Genomic DNA, 17,815 nt, shown 5'->3' with positions numbered 1-17,815 from the left:
AAAAAAAAGGATACAGCTGAAGATAAGAACACAATTTCAGTCATTTGCATGTTTTGGTTACCGGCGGGTTCACGCTTCACTTCATCTTGATGACTATCATGAATGGTAAAAGCTGAATAATGTGACTTTCTCCAGAAAGTGAATCATATTTTGTTCCCAGACTAGGAACACCTGCTGCGTAGGTGTCTCAACAAAAACAGGTGCTGGCAAGAAAAATGCCAGTGCAGCACCAGTGATACCATCAAGTCTACCATTTGACGAGTATTAAGAACAAATCTGGCTTTTCAGGTCATGGACTGAACCTTACGCACCTGCTTTGGGTGACTCACATGAATTGAGAGTATCAAAGTACCCTTACAAGACGAACTTCAGGTATGACCTCATGCAGGACCACTGCAGCCTGGCCTGGCCTGAACAATAGCCAGTCTGTGCTGGTCCATCCTACATTTCTCTCGAGCATGTCTGCGACCGCTGACCACAGCTTGAGTCACATCCTTCCCAGCTCTCCTGCATGTTTACGGAGTGCTGGCGCTCACTGCCTATGATATCACGGGCCTGGGTATTAAGAGTTGCACTGTTTGGAAAGACCTCCAGGATGGGGTGGAAAGAACCATCCTGGGTTTGCTACAACCACAGGCCTGATACAGGAAACCCCCTCCCCTGCGTCTCTGCAGTTTTCCCCTGCGTTCAGCATTCCTCATAGGTCTGTGGGACAGGTGCCTGCGGATGACACTACGGCAGCTCGGTGCGATGACTGCGGCGATGTCACACATGAAATGACGCAAGGAGACGATGGAATGGTTTTCTCTAAATAGACATTTAATGATTTGAAATAATGTGGTTACAGACGGGGAAAAGGGAAACAGGTGTCGGGGCGGAAAACAGGGATTTTCGACTGGTTTTCTATTTTCTGTGCAACTTAAACTGCCCACATTTTATTCTTATCTGCAAAGCTGAATGTCAAAGGGGCCGAAGTACAACAGCCATGCAGGAAGGCATCATGTATCAATGGCATCACACAGAGGTGATAATACAAAGAAAAGAGAGGACTTTGCCTTTTAATTTACAGTCATCAAACAAATAACACTGAATCGGAGTTCAATAACATGTAACAAATATATACAGACAATCAACATAGAGGAATTGTGGCAGAACAAAGTAGCTTCATACAAAATGTCCTACTCAGACTGACCGGAGAGCGTGTTGTTAACATGTGTGGATGTCTTTACAGTAACTTTAATTGGGAATTGTAACATACTGTTTTAAACCATTTGACCCTTTATGATAGATTGTGTACATCTCTGCACTGTTTGGGTTAGATGTAAACATTGCTCCTGCTTTCCTTGGCGTTCGTTCACATAAAGAGCTACACAGTAGTAAAACATAATTACTTTAATGACTTCTTTTTTTTTGACCTCGGCTAACCGAAGGCTCCATCTAATAATTGCATTGATCAGAAATTAATATAACTTCAACAAATACAAAAAAAAACAAAAAACAAAAAGTAGATACTGACAGTCCTCTGGTCTCATGACTGACACCTGCCATTGATAGCATATTAGCGGCTCAACTCCGCCCCCTCCGATCTCCACCTGCCTACTGCCGGCTGAGGCGCTGCCTACTGGGTCCGGAGCTGGTAATCTGAGGAGGAAATGGACGAGACTTAATCAAATGGACAAAGAAAAGAGGGGATCGAGGAGAAATCAAGTGGAGGCAGCTGATGCTTTCCACCCAGACTGAATGGAACACAAAGGAAATGAGATGAGGATGTTTGGCAATTAGTGGCAACATTAGCAAAAAGACCAACATGTGCAACCTTGGTAATCTCAGTGTGAAGATCAGGGAAGCTCAGCTAAAATAAGTTCACTTTCTCACATTTCGCAGGACGTTGCCACATTGCCTCATGTTCTACAGTGTATCCCCTTTTCATAGAACAGCATCAGTACAAGGCTGGTTCCCACCGCATTGCACTGCATTGCCCAACTATTGCCTAATAACTGCACATATGGGCACTGTGCACAGGTTTCACTGAACTCTTCACCCACCTCCATTCTGGGTGATGTAGCGCACCCACGGCAGGGCCTGGTATCCACTCTTCTCGATGATCTTCAGGTAGCGCACCTGTTGAGGGAAAACAAAGCTGAATGGCTGGTGTGAGCATATTAAAGAGATATCACTTTCCATCCATAGTTGAAACCGATCCTGTGCAGGGTCGCAGGACGAGGAGGTTTCCAGTCGAACACACACAGAAAAACTAAATTACAAATACAGTCATTTGCAGACGCTTATGACGTACATATGAGTTCACACACTGATGGCGCAGCATCGGGGGCAGTTTTGGGGTTCAGTATCTTGCCCAAGGATACTTTGGCATGTGGACTGCTGAGGCCAGGGCTCGAACCACCGGCCTCCTGATTGGCTGACGACAGCTCCATCTCCTTGAGCCGCCCCGCTCAACTAAAGCATGGACACTTTCTCACCTATGGATGATATAGAGCCAACAATTCACCCACAGTGACCTGCATGTCTTTGTACTGTGGAAGATACCTGATTTAGTACTGGAGCTGCCAAATGCAACCCACGCAGACACAAGGAGAAAACAGCACCCATAAAAAGGCTCAGGCTTATGGGTTTTAAGATAAGATAAGATAAGATAAGAGACTTAATTTACCCCACAATGGGGGGAATTCACATGTTACAGCAGCAACAAGACAGAGTGCAAGGCGTCAGAGGACAAGAAGACAAAAAAATATTGCACAAGTGTTATATACCCCATGGTAATTTACAATATATACAATACATACACGCTTAGGTAATTTAAACCAGGAGATCCCAACAAGCATTCAACAGCAATGTCCCACCTCCATACCACACGCTAATTCTTAGCAGGTCTACGAGTATGCACGCTTAAAAAACACATATTTCTGAATGTACTGTGGGTCTGCGCTATTCTCCCACAAAGCGACGGAGGACAAAGGACCTGGAGGTGGACTCACAGCTGCAAAAAATTAAAATGAATTGCAGAGGGTGGTGCGACAGCTCCAAAAAGATCACAGCAACCAAAAAATAACAATATTTTGAAAAACATTTTGCTTTTGCTGGTGAAGTTCATTTGTCAGTCACGCTGTAAAGCCTCAGTGTTTGTCACATGTACGTACTGTAGCATTTCCTGCTAGCATAAAACGGTAAAGCACGTTGACTTCTTGCATGTTTAGAATACATATGTACAGTTACTGCATCCCATTATCACCTCCTCATAGCTGCAAGGTTCTACTGGAAATAGTATTTTGGTGAGTTCAAGGATTATTTCTAACATATCCAACATATAGAGCAACAGTGGTCACCTGCATCATGCTGCAGTGGCAGTTTGGGATGTTTGTATGAATAATTTGACAAAGCATTTCGAGTTTTGACTCGACTGTTATGCAAAGGAGGAACAGATCACAAGATGTAGGCTCAAGCTACACATTTTTCAGAGCCACCTGTAAAGCCAGCAGGTGGAGAGTATTCGATACTCAAAAGTGGAGTACTTCTTTAAGGACTTTAAGTTGTAGTAAGAGTCAAGTGTTGTTGATGAGGAAGCAGTAGTATGAGTCACACTGAGAAGGGGGAAATAGATACAGAACAGCTTTCAAGGGACACACAAAGTGAATTTACATAACTGTAACATACTGTTTTTCGACGCCTGGGAGGAAAAAAAATGCACGTCAGCATAATCAAGCTACAACTTTCACAAGCCATTAACCGATATTTCATCAGAGCCGTGTTACCACAGAGCTGAATTTCGAGAAAACGCTCCAAAAATACCCTGCCGTCCGCACCACGGGTGAACATGATTGCACATCGCTTTTCCCAGTCAGGTGGAGGAAAAAAAAAAAAAAACAGTTAAAACTCATGTCACTGAAGCCATCTCTCTACGGTAGCTAGATTCATAGTGACTTATTTATAAGAGATGATACATGACTTCATTTACTTAAATAAGCATTTCTACGACATTAAAACTTACTTCTCTGTGGTGTGTTATTTCATCCTGTGGCTGCGATAAGTACCTGTCACTGTGCTCTACAAAAATAATTACAGACGCATCTTTCATGCATCGATGTGCTTTTGCAGTGACATCTCTCACACACACCTTTCCGCAAAAAAAAAGGAGTCAGATCTGCGCTCTCACAATTCACACGGATGAGAATGTGGACGTTTTAAGGCTGACGCGACCCCTCTCTGAGAAATACCGCCGTTCCAGGTCTCCATCGTGCCAGTTCCCAGCTGAAAACGGGCCAGACGGGGCAGGAATCTGTGCGGCGGGCGTCTGGTGAGGCCTCGCCAGTGGCCGCCTTGTTATTACCTTCCACTACACAGTGAGGTCAGAGAGGGAGAGCGAGCGCCGCGGCCAGCAGACACATGACGACAAACACATAGACGCAGGATCACCGAGTTTGCCGGCGCAGCAATTCTCCCTGAACCCAGCAGCCAAACATGCAGTCGGCTTGACCGTGGGTACGCAGTCAGCAAAACGGCATCAAAAGCCATCCTCCGCAAAATATCATTATGGCTTGTAAGATGAGAAGGGGAACGGAGGATGTTTGTTGTATCTCGTTTGGTAAGTACAGACTACTTGTGTGGTCTGGATTTATCAGGCTTTTGGTAGAAGCTATGACCCAAAATGCATCTGCCAACTTGTTTGGGTTCCCTCGACATCACCTAAAGATGAGGGCTTTGAAAACGCAGCGACGTCCGCGCTCTCGTTGCCTCTCGGCCAACGTGTGGGGTTACTCCATTTCTTGTTAAATTTATAAGGTGCAGTTACGTGCATCGTGCACGCTTCGCATGTGCTCTCCCCTACACTTAGTGGTACAGTTAAGAGGAACTTTCTCATGCTTTGATACTGACATGTGTCTAATTAAACTTCACAGCCTCTTCTCACACGTACAGAGTGGCGTTACTGGCTGCATTAAGAGTCTGAGACCCAGTCTGCCGTTGCCCTGTAATAAGACCAAGGTTACTGGTCTGACACAAGAGTTCGATGGGAATATGGCTCTTAATAGGTCGCCTCTGAGATGGCGGGTGCACCACAGTGTGGTTGCAAACACTGAGCAGGGAGTTTTTAAACATTTGGCATGACAGACAGTGGAGGTACTGCGGAGGCCAACAACAACTTGAGAACTATTGAACTGAAACAACTGAAGCACTAATCCTGATCTTTTAGGTCCATACTTGTAGCTCCGAAATGCCACTGGAAGACCTTATTTCCAATAATCGCTCCAAGTCAACGTTTCGGGGGCTTCTGGTGCAGAGAGCGGATGTCTCGATAGCAGATATGCTGGCCAAGACTTCCTCTTCCATGTGCAGGTACTTGTTTACAGTCCACTGAGCAACTTCAGACGCTAATGCACACATAAGAAAAAGCTCAATCATTGTGACTCTTTACCTGAATAAAACCGGAGCCCGCTCAAATGTGATACTACTACGAGACCAATCGGACTGCAAACAGAAACCAGAACACTTCTGATACCAAAACCTTGTCCCTTTTCTACAGATTCTGCACTCGCAGGCAGACATCTGTTCATATCATCTGAAACTAAAAGTCATTTTCTTTTAAATATTAAGAGTCAAAACTCCCCATCGCTACTCATCTCAACCACCGAGCACAGGACGTTTTGATATGTCACATCTTCTTTGATGTACTTCAGTCAACCCGCCTGAGCCATCTCCAGCACTCAGTTGATGTTCGGCCAAAACAAAAAAGAAAAAAAAAAAGACGTCCCCGGGGTGCACTGCGGCTTTCAGAACCAGACCTTTTCAGGTGGCTTCCTTCCAGGAAGTTGCAGATTTAACGGAAGAAAAAGCATTCTTGATCTTTGGCCAGTTTATGGTTTCATGGGTTTCATTATAAATATATGTTCTATTTTGTTTAACTTCCAACGGCCAACTGACCAGAATAATGTAAATGAACACCTCAACAGACGACTTTTTTCAAAAACTTGCTCAACCAACCAGCTGGGACGTCATTAATGCTAAAGGCATTATTGCTGAGGATCTTTTAGAAAAACTGCATATTGCCCTGGAATACAAAATTTTCTGATCATAAACTGCTGTTTAACATTATTCCACCCTGTGCTTGTTGAATGATTATATTAGCGCACTTTTGGGGGCTTTTTCAAACTTTTTCAGTGACTAATTAGGTAAATCCCAGGTGATACTGCTGATACTGTTAATGATTAAAAAGCATAATAACGCATGTAGAATTTGACCACCTCACTCACCCACCTGTCTGCCCAAAAGGTGTGTCCAAATTGAAGTGAACAGGAAATACTCCCTTTTCTTGCGTTTAGATACAAGTCAGCAATGGTTTGTAGAAACCACAAAAGAGGATCCATCAACCAAACATGAGAGCGAGTCTAGATGACAGACTGCACCGAGTATCGTGGATCTGTCCTTTTAATGTGACCTTCACTTAACTGTGTTAAAATCTTTAAAGAATGATTGTGCTGTATGTAAAATGTTTTACTTCTCAGGTTTGGCTATGGTCCTCGGAAAGATGTGCTTAAAAAGAAATTCAGATTAATGGAGTGGATTGTTGAAAATGACAAAAAAAAAAAAAAAAAACAGTTTTCTTTTTGAGGGTGAGACCGTACAAGAGTTAAAAATACCTTTAAAATTCTCCTTTATAGACACATTAAGAGATAAAGCCATTTTTTATCCACATTTTTAAAAAGTCACGCAGGACAAGGCTTTCGCTGATGGACACATAAAGCGACTCCACGCCCGCCTTTGTCGCTGCTCTCTGACTTCATGCACTTGCTTTTATTCGAGCATCTGTTCATTTACAAATTGGCAAAGATTGAAAAGGAAGGAAGGAAAAGGAGATCATTTCTTTCAGCTGCCAAATTACCTTGGAAAATGACAGGCATTCTTATACTGCCAAAACTGCCCCAATTAAAGGTATGATATATTTCAATTAACTTGGGTTAGAGCCTCTTGTTTCCGAGTGGGCTGCATAATGTCTGTACAACTTAATAACGTTTTATTGAGCATCATAGGAAATGTGGAGAAGCTGGAAAATGTGACCTTGTAGCTCTTTTAATGAGAGTTATGCAGAAAGCAGTATTAAAAGTTAAGAAGTCAATAAAACTGGGTTAGAAGGAGCGCTTTGGGACCCCATCGGAGAGAAGAATTAAGTTGATCCAACAGCTTATTGTTCAAAATATGCTGCTTGTTATTAACGTAAGTTTCCAAATAGGAAGTTTATATACAATTTTCATGCTTATAAGAATTCATTTCTGCTCAGCTTCGCCGCTCTTGGGATCTACTGCCCACACTTCCTTTATTTTTCTGCAGAAAACACACTTAAAAACAGTGCTTGAGTAACACCACTTCATTATTCATCTTGACTGTTTGCTTTAAGGAATTAACGATTATTTACAAAAGTCTGCGACAAAGATGTATGTGGCTGCTTCTTAAGCACATTTTATAATTACACTGTGATTATAGTTCACCACACGCTCATAGGAACTGACTATGTGCAATAACAGCACTGAAAATCTGAGAGACTTGTTGGAGAGGCTGGCTGTACCTACAGATGTGCAAGCTGAGAATCAAAAATGCCTTCAAGAGGAAATAAGTGTGAGGTTTATACATTAAATCTACAGAGAATGAAAAAAGACGCTGTTTTCCTGTGATCTTCATTATTACTCTGTTCTGTGCAATAAGCCGCATGATGCAGCATTTTGAAGTATTTTCATTTGAAGAAGCTGCGTTCTCGTTATTCCAGGAAGTAGCACAGATAAAGTTCCTAGAAAACCAGCATTTAAATGAGCGCACCAGTATTTTACAACTTCTGGTTCAAGCATCACTTGAGAATATTTCAGTTTCAGAGCTCTTGCTGTAGATAATCGAGCACAAAGTCAAGTGAGAGCTGGCCGACGCAGCGCTGAGCTGCAAGCACGTAAATGTACAAGTCGAGAACACTTCTCGGGCGATTATACGATATTTTCAAATGGAGTTTGTCAAGTTGCCATTGCTTCCTCACATCAAGACATGGGAAAACTTAATTTTGTGTTACTGTGGTGCTACACATATAATCACAGGACAACTGTGATTATACAGTAAGTGCAGCACGTCTGTGTAAGTCTGTGGTCAGCAAGCATTTTCCTTCAAACATGAAGGAAAAACATTAGCTTCTCCTCTCAGTTTCATGGGAATCACAATCAAAATCCAATCAATCTATTTACCTCTGACACACACAGACATCTTCTATCACTGTGATTCACACAGAAGGCAGCGGGGTTGATGAGCAGCTGCTTTCTGGTTTGATCAGCAGTAGAAATTTGCTCCACCACTGCAGCAGTCTCTCAGTGTAACAGTGCTCCCTTACTGCCCCCTGTGGCCACAAACTGGACCCACATGAATTGTTTGAATTCCTTCTCTGGAGAGAGAGGGAGAGTACATTTGAGAGACACTGCTGCGTGCCATAAATTCTAAATCCAGAATGACACAAAAAAACAACAGAAAACCACAAGATATTTGGACTATGCACGCAGGTGCAAACAAACTGCAGCGTTAGCTTGAACCGGCTCCCGGACGGTTGGCTATATGGGACTGACAAACACGGTTTGACCAACTTTTAACAGATTTAGTAAGTGTTCCAGTTTCTGCTTATTTTATCTGAACCCATGTGCTGCTGCGAGGCCGTGAGACAAATCGCTCATGCATCGTGTGCAAACACTGTGCGACAGAGGTCAGGTGTGCGTGTGTGGGGGCGTACCTGGATGCCTGAGGTGGTGAAGTACGGGATCTCAAACTTGACACTGATTGGTGGCTTCCCCTCCTTGTCCTCAGCCTCTACGCTCGGCAGACCGAAGTGGGCTCGCATCAAGTACTCCTTTCCACCCTGTGACAAGTCACGACACAGACTATAACACTCTGGGATCTTCATCTGTTCAATCGAGTTAAATCGAGGTTTTATAGATGTTAACTGTAGCAGAAACACAGAAAATGACTTTTTCCAAGAGACGGGTGACAAACACATGCAAGCTGCAGCCCAAAACCTTATGTCGGTAATACTTAAAAACACAAACACAAGTCATTTTTAACCATCTGAGCGATACTCATGAGTCATGATTTCTGCTCACGGGGAAGGACTTGATTGACCAGACGATTTCGCTGTTCTCAGGAACCCATTTCACGCTGCCCACTGTGGTCTTGAATTTGGGTGAGTCAGCGTCCGTTGGCACAGGAATGTGGATCTCCACGTTGTTGGCAGTGGAACGCCTTTTAAATTGACTCTTTGCCTGAGACAAGAAACACGCAGGTCAAGTTTAACACGAAGCGCCGCCTGAACAGGGTGTCAAACTGGAGCTTAGCGATAGTTATAAAGAGGTATTTTAATAAGGCTTGAAACAAGAAACTCCATGAAAATCATTACAAACATACTATGGACTGAACTTTTTTACTTTTTTGCGATGAATAATTCCTTGATCCAGGTTTGACAACAAAGATGCCGCGACAGACGTCATGGCAACTGATGCACGGACCGAAAAAATGACCAACCTTTATCATGTACTCGATCCGACTGTGAGAGTGCTTCTCAATGACAGATTCAATCCAGATCAAGGGCTTCACCTGAGAGACAAACAACACAGGTTTTACCTCATTTTAACACACATGCCAGTTGAACTAACATGACACAGTCACCACCTAGTGGACAAAAGATGCTGCTACAACTAGAAAAAAAAGAAAACTTCAAGAATGGAGCATAAACTTTCTGAGTTTCCAGCAACAAAACCAGTAAATAGTCATGTACACTGTCTGAATCGTGTGGACTTTGAGTGCTCTCATTGTTGCAGAGGACATTTAGGGGAACACACAGACTGTGCAAAACCTGGGAGGGATCTTGACTTGTCACGCTGTGTAGTTGTGTAACACATTTCTTACTGTGTCCTCCTAAAACATCCCTTAGATTTCTGCTTTTTTTTTTTAATAAATGTGACTAAGATACATACTGAGCGGGATATTTTACAGCTGAAAAATCAACTTGTTGGTTTTTTCTGCAGGATGAACTTTGCAAAGGTGTCACCTCAACCCTACTTTGGCCTTTCCATCCGGCAATTTCTTATTTGTTTTTTGCTAACATGTACAAAGATGCCAATCTATCTGGTGTAAGTTCATATTGGCCAATATATCTAGCTCTAATATAGTACCCAGAGAGAGCGAGCGAGAGCTCCAAACCTGTGAATGAACCTATGAACCTTATGTAGAAATATGTCACTTCTTTTGTTGCTGTGTTGGATGCTGCTATACTTTGTTGTATTTGTTGTTTTAACACAACTCACCCACAAACTGGAGTGTGTTTTGGGGGAAGGAGGAGGTATGGCAGACACATGAGCAGACACTGAACCTTAAAATGTGGTCAGTCGCTTCACAAGTCGCTCCTCGAGTGGCCAGTCTCAAATTTGTTTGTGTTGCTTGCCAACTGGAAAGACCTCTGCTCCACTGCACTACTTCCCGTCCCACAAGCTTACTGGAAACCCTATTGTGAAACATTTATTGAGAATTTGATGCCAATTTAAGCTTTCTTAAAATAATGTTTGCCTCCTGTATTACTCATTATATCCGACTGTTCACTTCCTTCCTGTGACGACGCTTTTGGGGTCTGAAACGGTCGAGACCTGGTTGATGATGAAGCAGTTTAGCCTCGTTTAGCCTCGTTTGAGCAAAGGCTGGTTTGGCCCCATCGCTTTCATTTCTTCCACGTTAGGACTTTTGTGTACAAATACTTGTGTAGCACAATAACCATGACTTGTTGTCAAAAGTTGTTGCAAACATTGTTGCTCAATATTTCTGTAAATATTTATCTGAAACCAAAGGGAAACTGGCTGTCAGGGGTCCTGGGAGTCATTCTGGCTGCTAACATATTGGGCCAGTTAAAAGGCAAAAAAAACAGCAAAGAAATATGGAATACCACATGTGCACGCGTCATGATCGTAGTTTATATACTGCAGTGTGGTCATGATTCACCTGCTTTCGCCACAGTTTATTTAACACGCTGCTGAGTTGATGGTGAAGTGGTTAAATGTGGCCTTTGTAACTCACTGCCGCTGTCGCACAGATTCGGGGAAATGAGGACTTGGGCAAAACAACATATATGAGGGAAAACTACGCATGTCTCACCGAGGGTAAACACAGAGAAGAGCAGCCATTAAGGTTAACTGCACAGGGATCGACTCCCATTGGCTGACGGGTCTTTCCATGCTGCTGTTCTGAGTCAAGAGTCCAGGCTCATTACTTATTGTAAAGCTCTTTGTAACACTGATTTGGAAAAAAAAAAAAGCTATATAGTTTGCATTCTTATGAGTTTTATTCTCATTCTTTTCCTGCCAGATATCTTTTATTTATTTGCCATTAGCTATTTCCAGCTCAACAGCTACTCCTCCTGGGGTCCGCTGGAATAAAGATACCCACCTAAAGGGCCATTAAGACATTTATGGGAGAGTTACTGGAGTAAGGCATTCGGCAGAGCTGTGGGACTCGGCTCTAAGTGCAGCGAACTCTTCTGAACTCGAGCTACAACCTTGTTCAAGTTTCAAGTCGTGAACAAGGTTGGCAAGTTATGTGCTCGCCTGGAAAAATGTGGCCTGTACTCTATAACTGGCTGTATTTCCTACAGTCGAGCCACTGGTTGATATGGTGGCCTGTAAGGACAATATCTGAGAGCATGCACATTTTAAAAGGCTATAAGAACCCCAGGAGCTAAACTGGTTTCTCAGAAAATTACCAGTAAGTGTGGTGGGTGCTTGGCAGGTGTTCATTCACACCTTCCCCTTGTTCAGGGCCAGTCTATCAATCTACAAGACCCCGCTGGGAGAACAGGGGGGGCTGGAAGGTGTCTGAGCTGCAGTACTCACGTGAGTGTTGAGGCGGTACGACATGAGCTCAAACTCTCCATCGGGAGGAATGAAGGAGATGGTGCGGTCGTTCTCAAAGCGAGACAGACGGACACACTGATGGAACTTGACATCCTCCAGCTCAACTGATTTACTCTTCCCACCTGGGTGGAAAAACAAAAAGATCATTTTAAAAGGAGAAAAATAGAAGAGTGCACCTGCAATGGATGAACTAGGATAAATCAGGCCGAGGTCAAACTGCATTTGTGAATAACTTTTTGGTTTTTTCCAATCAGCATGAGGTAACTAATGGCGCATTTCCATTACACAGTTCCAGCTCTACTCGACTCGGTTCTACTCTACTCTACTTGGTTTGGTTGAGTTTCCATTACAATTGAGTACTTCATAGTACCTCCTCAACGTAGGCGGGGTCGTCATACCACGGCTGCGCGAAACTGCCATGACGTCAATTTGTACACGACGCAAACAGAGCCGACAAACAATGGAGGACATCGAGGCGATGTTGTATTTGCTGCTCGGTTTGTGGTCTGGAAAAGTCTGGACCTCGTCGATGGACCACTGTGATATTTTATGAGCAGCCATTTCCCTCGAGTGAGAATAAAGAATAAAGTCAGCGGTTGTTGTTGCCCGGCGTTACAATGGAGGGGCGGGATTGTTTTTCCGGTGTTGGACGTCGCAGATCAGTGACGACACTCTCCGGCCAATCAGTGGCCGACAGGCTGTTGACGTCACACATATAGTATCGCTTCTACTCGCTTGGAACCTCGCCAGAGCAGGTACTAAAAATAGTATCGGGTACCAGGTATTATCTCTAATGGAAACACAAAACAACCGGGTAGAGTAGAGTTGAGTCGAGCCGCGCTAGTGGAAATGTGGCATAATACTATAGATGGTGTTTGACAGGAAGAATCGTCTGTGTACTTTGAAAGGGTAATTAATTCTGATCAAACTTTCCATCAGGCAGCTCCTAACTCAACTCAAACCATCTGCGAACACAGTATGACCGAAGTGCGTAACAGGAGGAACTCACGTCCAGTGTTTTCAAACAGAACCTTGTCGTTAAGGCCCAAACGCAACTCAGGCATTCCAGACAGGAAGACTCGCATCTTAATGGAGCCCACGATCTCACTGCGGAGAACATTACCATTGGCACTAACCTGAAACACAGAGAGATTACAAGTGTGGGTGCGGAAAGCAATCAACAAAAGTCCACTTTGAGAAAGCACTGACAGCGAGATCAGCTCGCTAACGTGACGCACAGAGGGAGGAAGTTTTCGAACACTGTTCCTGGCATTCCTTAAGCAACACAGCGCTTCTAAAACAAGGAGTTCCTACCAGGAGGTTGACTGACTCAATGACGTCCAGGAAGACCTCGTTCTTCCTGTACTTGATGCCCTCTGACCTCCAGGAGACGGCATTGGTGACTGTGGCGGGGGGTCGCGGGGCGCCAGTGTCTAACTTGTGCCCCTCCTGGGTTATGTATCTGAGAGACAAAAATGTAAACACTGAGGCAAAACACAGAAAAGGGGAAATCAACCGTCTGGAGAGCCGAGTTCCCAGAAAGCATCAAAGAAGAACAGAGACTGCGATGGTGGCTGAGGGAGGATGGTCTGACTTATTGCTGTACTCAGAACTCTGGGGGAAATCCAGAAATCGCTTGCTACATGTCGGCGTCAACCACAGTGCTGTAAGTTTAAACGGTCATTTACAATACTACAAGGCTGAAAAACAAAGTGCAAAACCTGATTTAACGGTTACACAACAGTCAACCAATAAAACCTTCACACCAGTCAAAAAGCTGGTTTGACACAGTGTGCTGCACTGGTTAGTAAGAACAAAAGGAGATGTCATCATGAATACTGGAACTCAATAACAGATAATGAACAACGACAATTCTGATACCTGACTGACTTGATTATCAGATAAAACACCAGAGGTGTGAATTAAAGCTTCTCAGCTGTGCAGATTTGCAGCTTTTCTTGTGTTTCATTTTATTGCGTTTTCATATCCTGAAGCAACGCAGCATGTTTTTTGCTCATATTTGGACTCGGGGGAAGAATTTTGAGCATTTGTCATGATTTTTTTGTTGATTTTATAGATTAAATGATCTGGCGACACCTTTTTGCCAGCCATATTTGCATTTATTGTGATTTTTTTGTTGACTTATTCTGTACACTTCAGCATTCACGACTACTGCATTTTAGGAATCATCCATTAATTGCAGCAGATACATCTCATTTCGATGATCAATTCTCATCAAAAAGGTCTCAAACACAAGCAGCAAAGGGTTAACTAATGTAGGCGGGACCAACCTGGGAGTCGGTGAAATAGCAGAGCCCTCAATTGGCTCTAAGAGGTGATTTACAAACGAGCCGTGATCTGATTGGGCCGAAGCCCAGCACTGTTGTCTGAGCAGGAAGTGCTGTTTGACTGCGGTAATAACGCGACTGCTTCCTTGCAGGATAGTGGTAGTCTTTCTTTCTCTAAACACTTTAAATTCTCTTAAATTGACATGGCCTAAGGGAGAAAATGATCGTTCAGACAAATCTATGTCTGCTCTGGTAAAGTATCTCCACACTGCTGAATGCAGTCACACACTCAGACGTGCAGCCATGTTTCTTTCTGCCTCTTGCGCTTGCTTGCTTTAGCGTCGCACACTGCACAGTGATGAGTCTTTTTCCCCGTTAAAGGGTTTTATCCATCCATCCATTATCTATACCGCCTATCCCTTTCGGGGTTGCAGGGGGCTGGAGCCTGTCCCAGCTACAATGGGCGAGAGGCGGGGTACACCCTGAACCGGTCGCCAGCCGATTGCAGGGCCACATGCAAGGACAAACAACCATTCACACTCACACTCACACCTACGGACAATTTAGAGTCATCAATTAACCTAATGAGCATGTTTTTGGTCTGTGGGAGGAAGCCGGAGAGAACCCACGCATGCACGGGAAGAACATGCAAACTTCACACAGAAAGGCCCCGTCTGACCCGGGGATCGAACCGGCAACCTTCGTGCTGTGAGGCACGCGCACTACCTGCTGCGCCACCGTGCAGCCCTAAAGGGTTTTATCAGCGAGAGTTTTTTCTTGTCCAAATCGAGGATCTATGGATGGAGTGAAGTATGACGGTGCCGTATGCTGCAGAGATTATAAGACCCCTAGAGGCGAATTTGTGATTCAGGGCTATACAAATATAGAAATAAAACTAACTTGACTTAAAGAACACTAAACTTAAATAATCCAGAGGTAAATCAGTATTCTTTAGTTGAATCTTTGTTGAATGTGCATAAAGTTAACTGCTGTGATACTGTGGCCAAGTGGGACTCACTCCTGCAGAATCTTGCTGTCTGTGGTCTGAGGATAGCCAAAGTCCATCAGCTCGTCCATCAGCTCGTATATGATGACAAAGTTGTCTCTAATGCTCTCTTCCTCCAGCTCTTTGAAGTACTCTGAAAAAACCTGAGGGACACAAATGCTGTTTAAAAAAGATGCTTGTTCATCGCTGTAAATATACAGTCGAGTATGTGATTCGTTAGTGTTGTTTAAGATCTAAATCTGCTGTAGGTAGAAGCGTGCAACGCCACCTGGACGATTTTGTACAAGAAGGAGAAGACGAGCGAGACGCTGGCATTTTTCTTGGATGTTGCAACCACTGATGTGATAATGTGTTAAGGGTTTTAGCTGCAAGAGTTGAAAATCCAAACAGCACAAACACCAAGTTTTGACAAGCTGCTTCAGTACAAACATCATTCAGTGAATAAGAAGGATACAGTAGAGATTATTGTGTTTGATCCACATGAAACGGACTCCTCCGTGAGCCAGGATTGGAGAGAGCGTCCCCTCCTCCTCTTTGTCCATCAGGAGTGTCATGAAGTGCTCGATCTCTGACATGTCCACATCTCCCCGGTAATTCCGGCACACCAGGACCTGAAAGGAAGGGACAGATAGATATTGTAATATCAGTGTTAGTGTGTGTAAGCAACAGCAGCAGTGTGTGCTTTCAGTGATGAAAGCATGAGGACTGTCATGGTTATACAGTAATGAAACAGCTGTTAAACTGTAACAGTCAGTTACATGGGGTGAAGTCATCAAACCGGTCCAAATCCAGTTCTATCGTATAGTTTTTCTTCCTTTCCGTCAAACAAATTGAAAGACGATGAAATGAGCTTTCATTCACTTATACTTTCTATAATCTTTAGGCATCATCATGAAGTTTTACACAATGACAAAATCCAAATCCTGAACACCTTTAAAAATTATTTCTGCACACAAGCAGGTTCCTTCTCTATGATGCATGTGTAAATTGGGCTAATTCACTCCACTGACACAGAAAATACATGTTAAACTTGATGCTTATTGAATTTAATACATCTCAATTAACAAACTCTTAGGCCGGATTTACACGAAGACACCCAGGGCTGAAAATACATTGTTGGTACTGTATGTAATGCCTTGCACAGAAGCAATACGAAGCGAAAAAGAAGAATTTTTAGGGGATTTTTGTCAGCCTCTTTACCTTCCCTGCTGCTAACAGCTGGTCACCTGTTTGTTTCTCATCGTATCTGTCGTTATTCTTTCATACAGTTACATGGCCTAGTATTTTTCACTGTTACTCATCATATGAAACCGTCATCCTGCATTAGGTGCGACATACTGTCACGAATACCAAGATAAGACCGAAACACAGCATATGAACCCACACCGTTACGTTAGCTACCCTGCTGCACATTGAGCCACATCATAATCTGTCAGTGAAGAATGCGTTAGCGAGGCTACCGTTAGCTTAGCAACGCAGCAGCAGAACAGTTATCTTACCTTTCCTTTTAAATCCAAGACGTACACCGCACTCGCAGACATCTTGAACTAATTAATGCGAGCTTAGCTCAGCTCTTCCTCAGTACCTTATTGATTATATTTGATGATGACTAGTTCAGGGATAAAATCAAACAACAGCCTTTCATTCATAATACCGAAAAGAGGAAAGGTATCCTTCCTTATTCTTCACGCCATCCATGCATCTGACGAGCGCCCCCTATCGAGCGGGAGGATTTGGTACTCCAAAGAGGACAATGACTAAAGTCACACTTTTCAAAAGAAATTGATTGAGTAGATATTTCTTTGTGAATGTAGTAAATGGTTATGGATATTTTACTATAAAGGCAAGAGTCCTGTATATAAATTACATTCATGCCAGTATACTGAATTGTATCAGATATTCACCTTGTTGTTCACCTGCCTACCTTACAGTAAGGTGATTGATGGATGCAACCTGTCACCTGTTGTCATTGCTGTCATGATAACAGTCCACAGACAAGCGTTCAAAATGTCTGCAGACATAGAATGAGATTCTACATTTGTATATTCAGTGTCACACGTACACTATTGTAATTGAAATATTAATGTCTTTTAATCTGCCCCGATTCAATATATTGCACTAAAGCTTGTGCTCTAAAATGAAGTTATGATTATGCATTTAGAAGTGTGGACAATCTGCATAACAAAATGCAATGCTGACATATTTTGACAGTTTTATAACATAATGTACAGATCAGAAATAGATTCAAATAGACCAAGACAACTGCACTTCCACAGTTTGCATTTTTTCCAGGCTCTTTTCAAGGTCTCCTTCTTAAAAGCTTCCACAGTTTCTGATTTGCCCTAACAGGTTTCTGGTTATCTTAGCCCGCTTACTGCGGCCATCAGCCTTGTTTTATCTTGTGGCTCCCCCTACTGGCTGCACACTTGATAAAGAAACGTTATTTCGCCCTTCTTTTATTCAAGATTACAAATCACAACATCCACTTTAAAAGGTCATTTTAAAGGTCTTCCTGTGAACCTTTTATTGCTTAATGTCACTTTTGTTTCCTCCAATGTCAGTCTTCCTGCCTTTCAGCCAATCACATACTCCCAGCA

The 17,815-nt window shown here is 43.3% G+C and overlaps 1 protein-coding gene across 1 annotated transcript; it reads right to left on the bottom strand.

Annotated features, from left to right (window-relative positions):
- Nucleotides 1-795: 795 nt before the first annotated feature.
- ap1m1 (adaptor related protein complex 1 subunit mu 1) lies at nt 796-16,922 on the bottom strand. The gene is made up of 12 exons (XM_070974290.1): nt 16,718-16,922; nt 15,673-15,829; nt 15,487-15,554; nt 15,231-15,361; nt 13,239-13,386; nt 12,934-13,060; nt 11,904-12,046; nt 9,550-9,621; nt 9,132-9,290; nt 8,765-8,890; nt 2,046-2,121; nt 796-1,641 (listed from the first exon to the last, which is right to left on the bottom strand). The coding sequence occupies exons 1-12, from the start codon at nt 16,757-16,759 to the stop codon at nt 1,619-1,621; spliced, it is 1,272 nt and encodes a 423-aa protein (XP_070830391.1). The 5' UTR covers nt 16,760-16,922; the 3' UTR covers nt 796-1,618.
- Between the last annotated feature and the right edge of the window lie 893 nt (nt 16,923-17,815).

The sequence above is a fragment of the Chaetodon trifascialis genome, chromosome 11 (assembly GCF_039877785.1).
Source record: "Chaetodon trifascialis isolate fChaTrf1 chromosome 11, fChaTrf1.hap1, whole genome shotgun sequence".
In the NCBI taxonomy this organism is placed as follows: Eukaryota; Metazoa; Chordata; class Actinopteri; order Chaetodontiformes; family Chaetodontidae; genus Chaetodon; species Chaetodon trifascialis.
Note: the sequence above shows the minus strand (reverse complement) of the source record. Positions and strands in the feature narration are given on the sequence as shown.

What these genes read in the sequence shown, in the direction of transcription:
- ap1m1 (XM_070974290.1), bottom strand. Translation starts at nt 16,759, where the DNA reads ATGTCTGCGAGTGCGGTGTACGTCTTGGATTTAAAAGGAAAG. An exon ending in TCACCACCTCAGGCATCCAG is followed by an intron (nt 2,122 to 8,764) that starts GTACGCCCCCAC and finishes TTCCCTCAACAG; the next exon opens with GTGCGCTACCTGAAGATCAT. An exon ending in CTACATCACCCAGAATGGAG is followed by an intron (nt 1,642 to 2,045) that starts GTGGGTGAAGAG and finishes TTTCCTCCTCAG; the next exon opens with ATTACCAGCTCCGGACCCAG.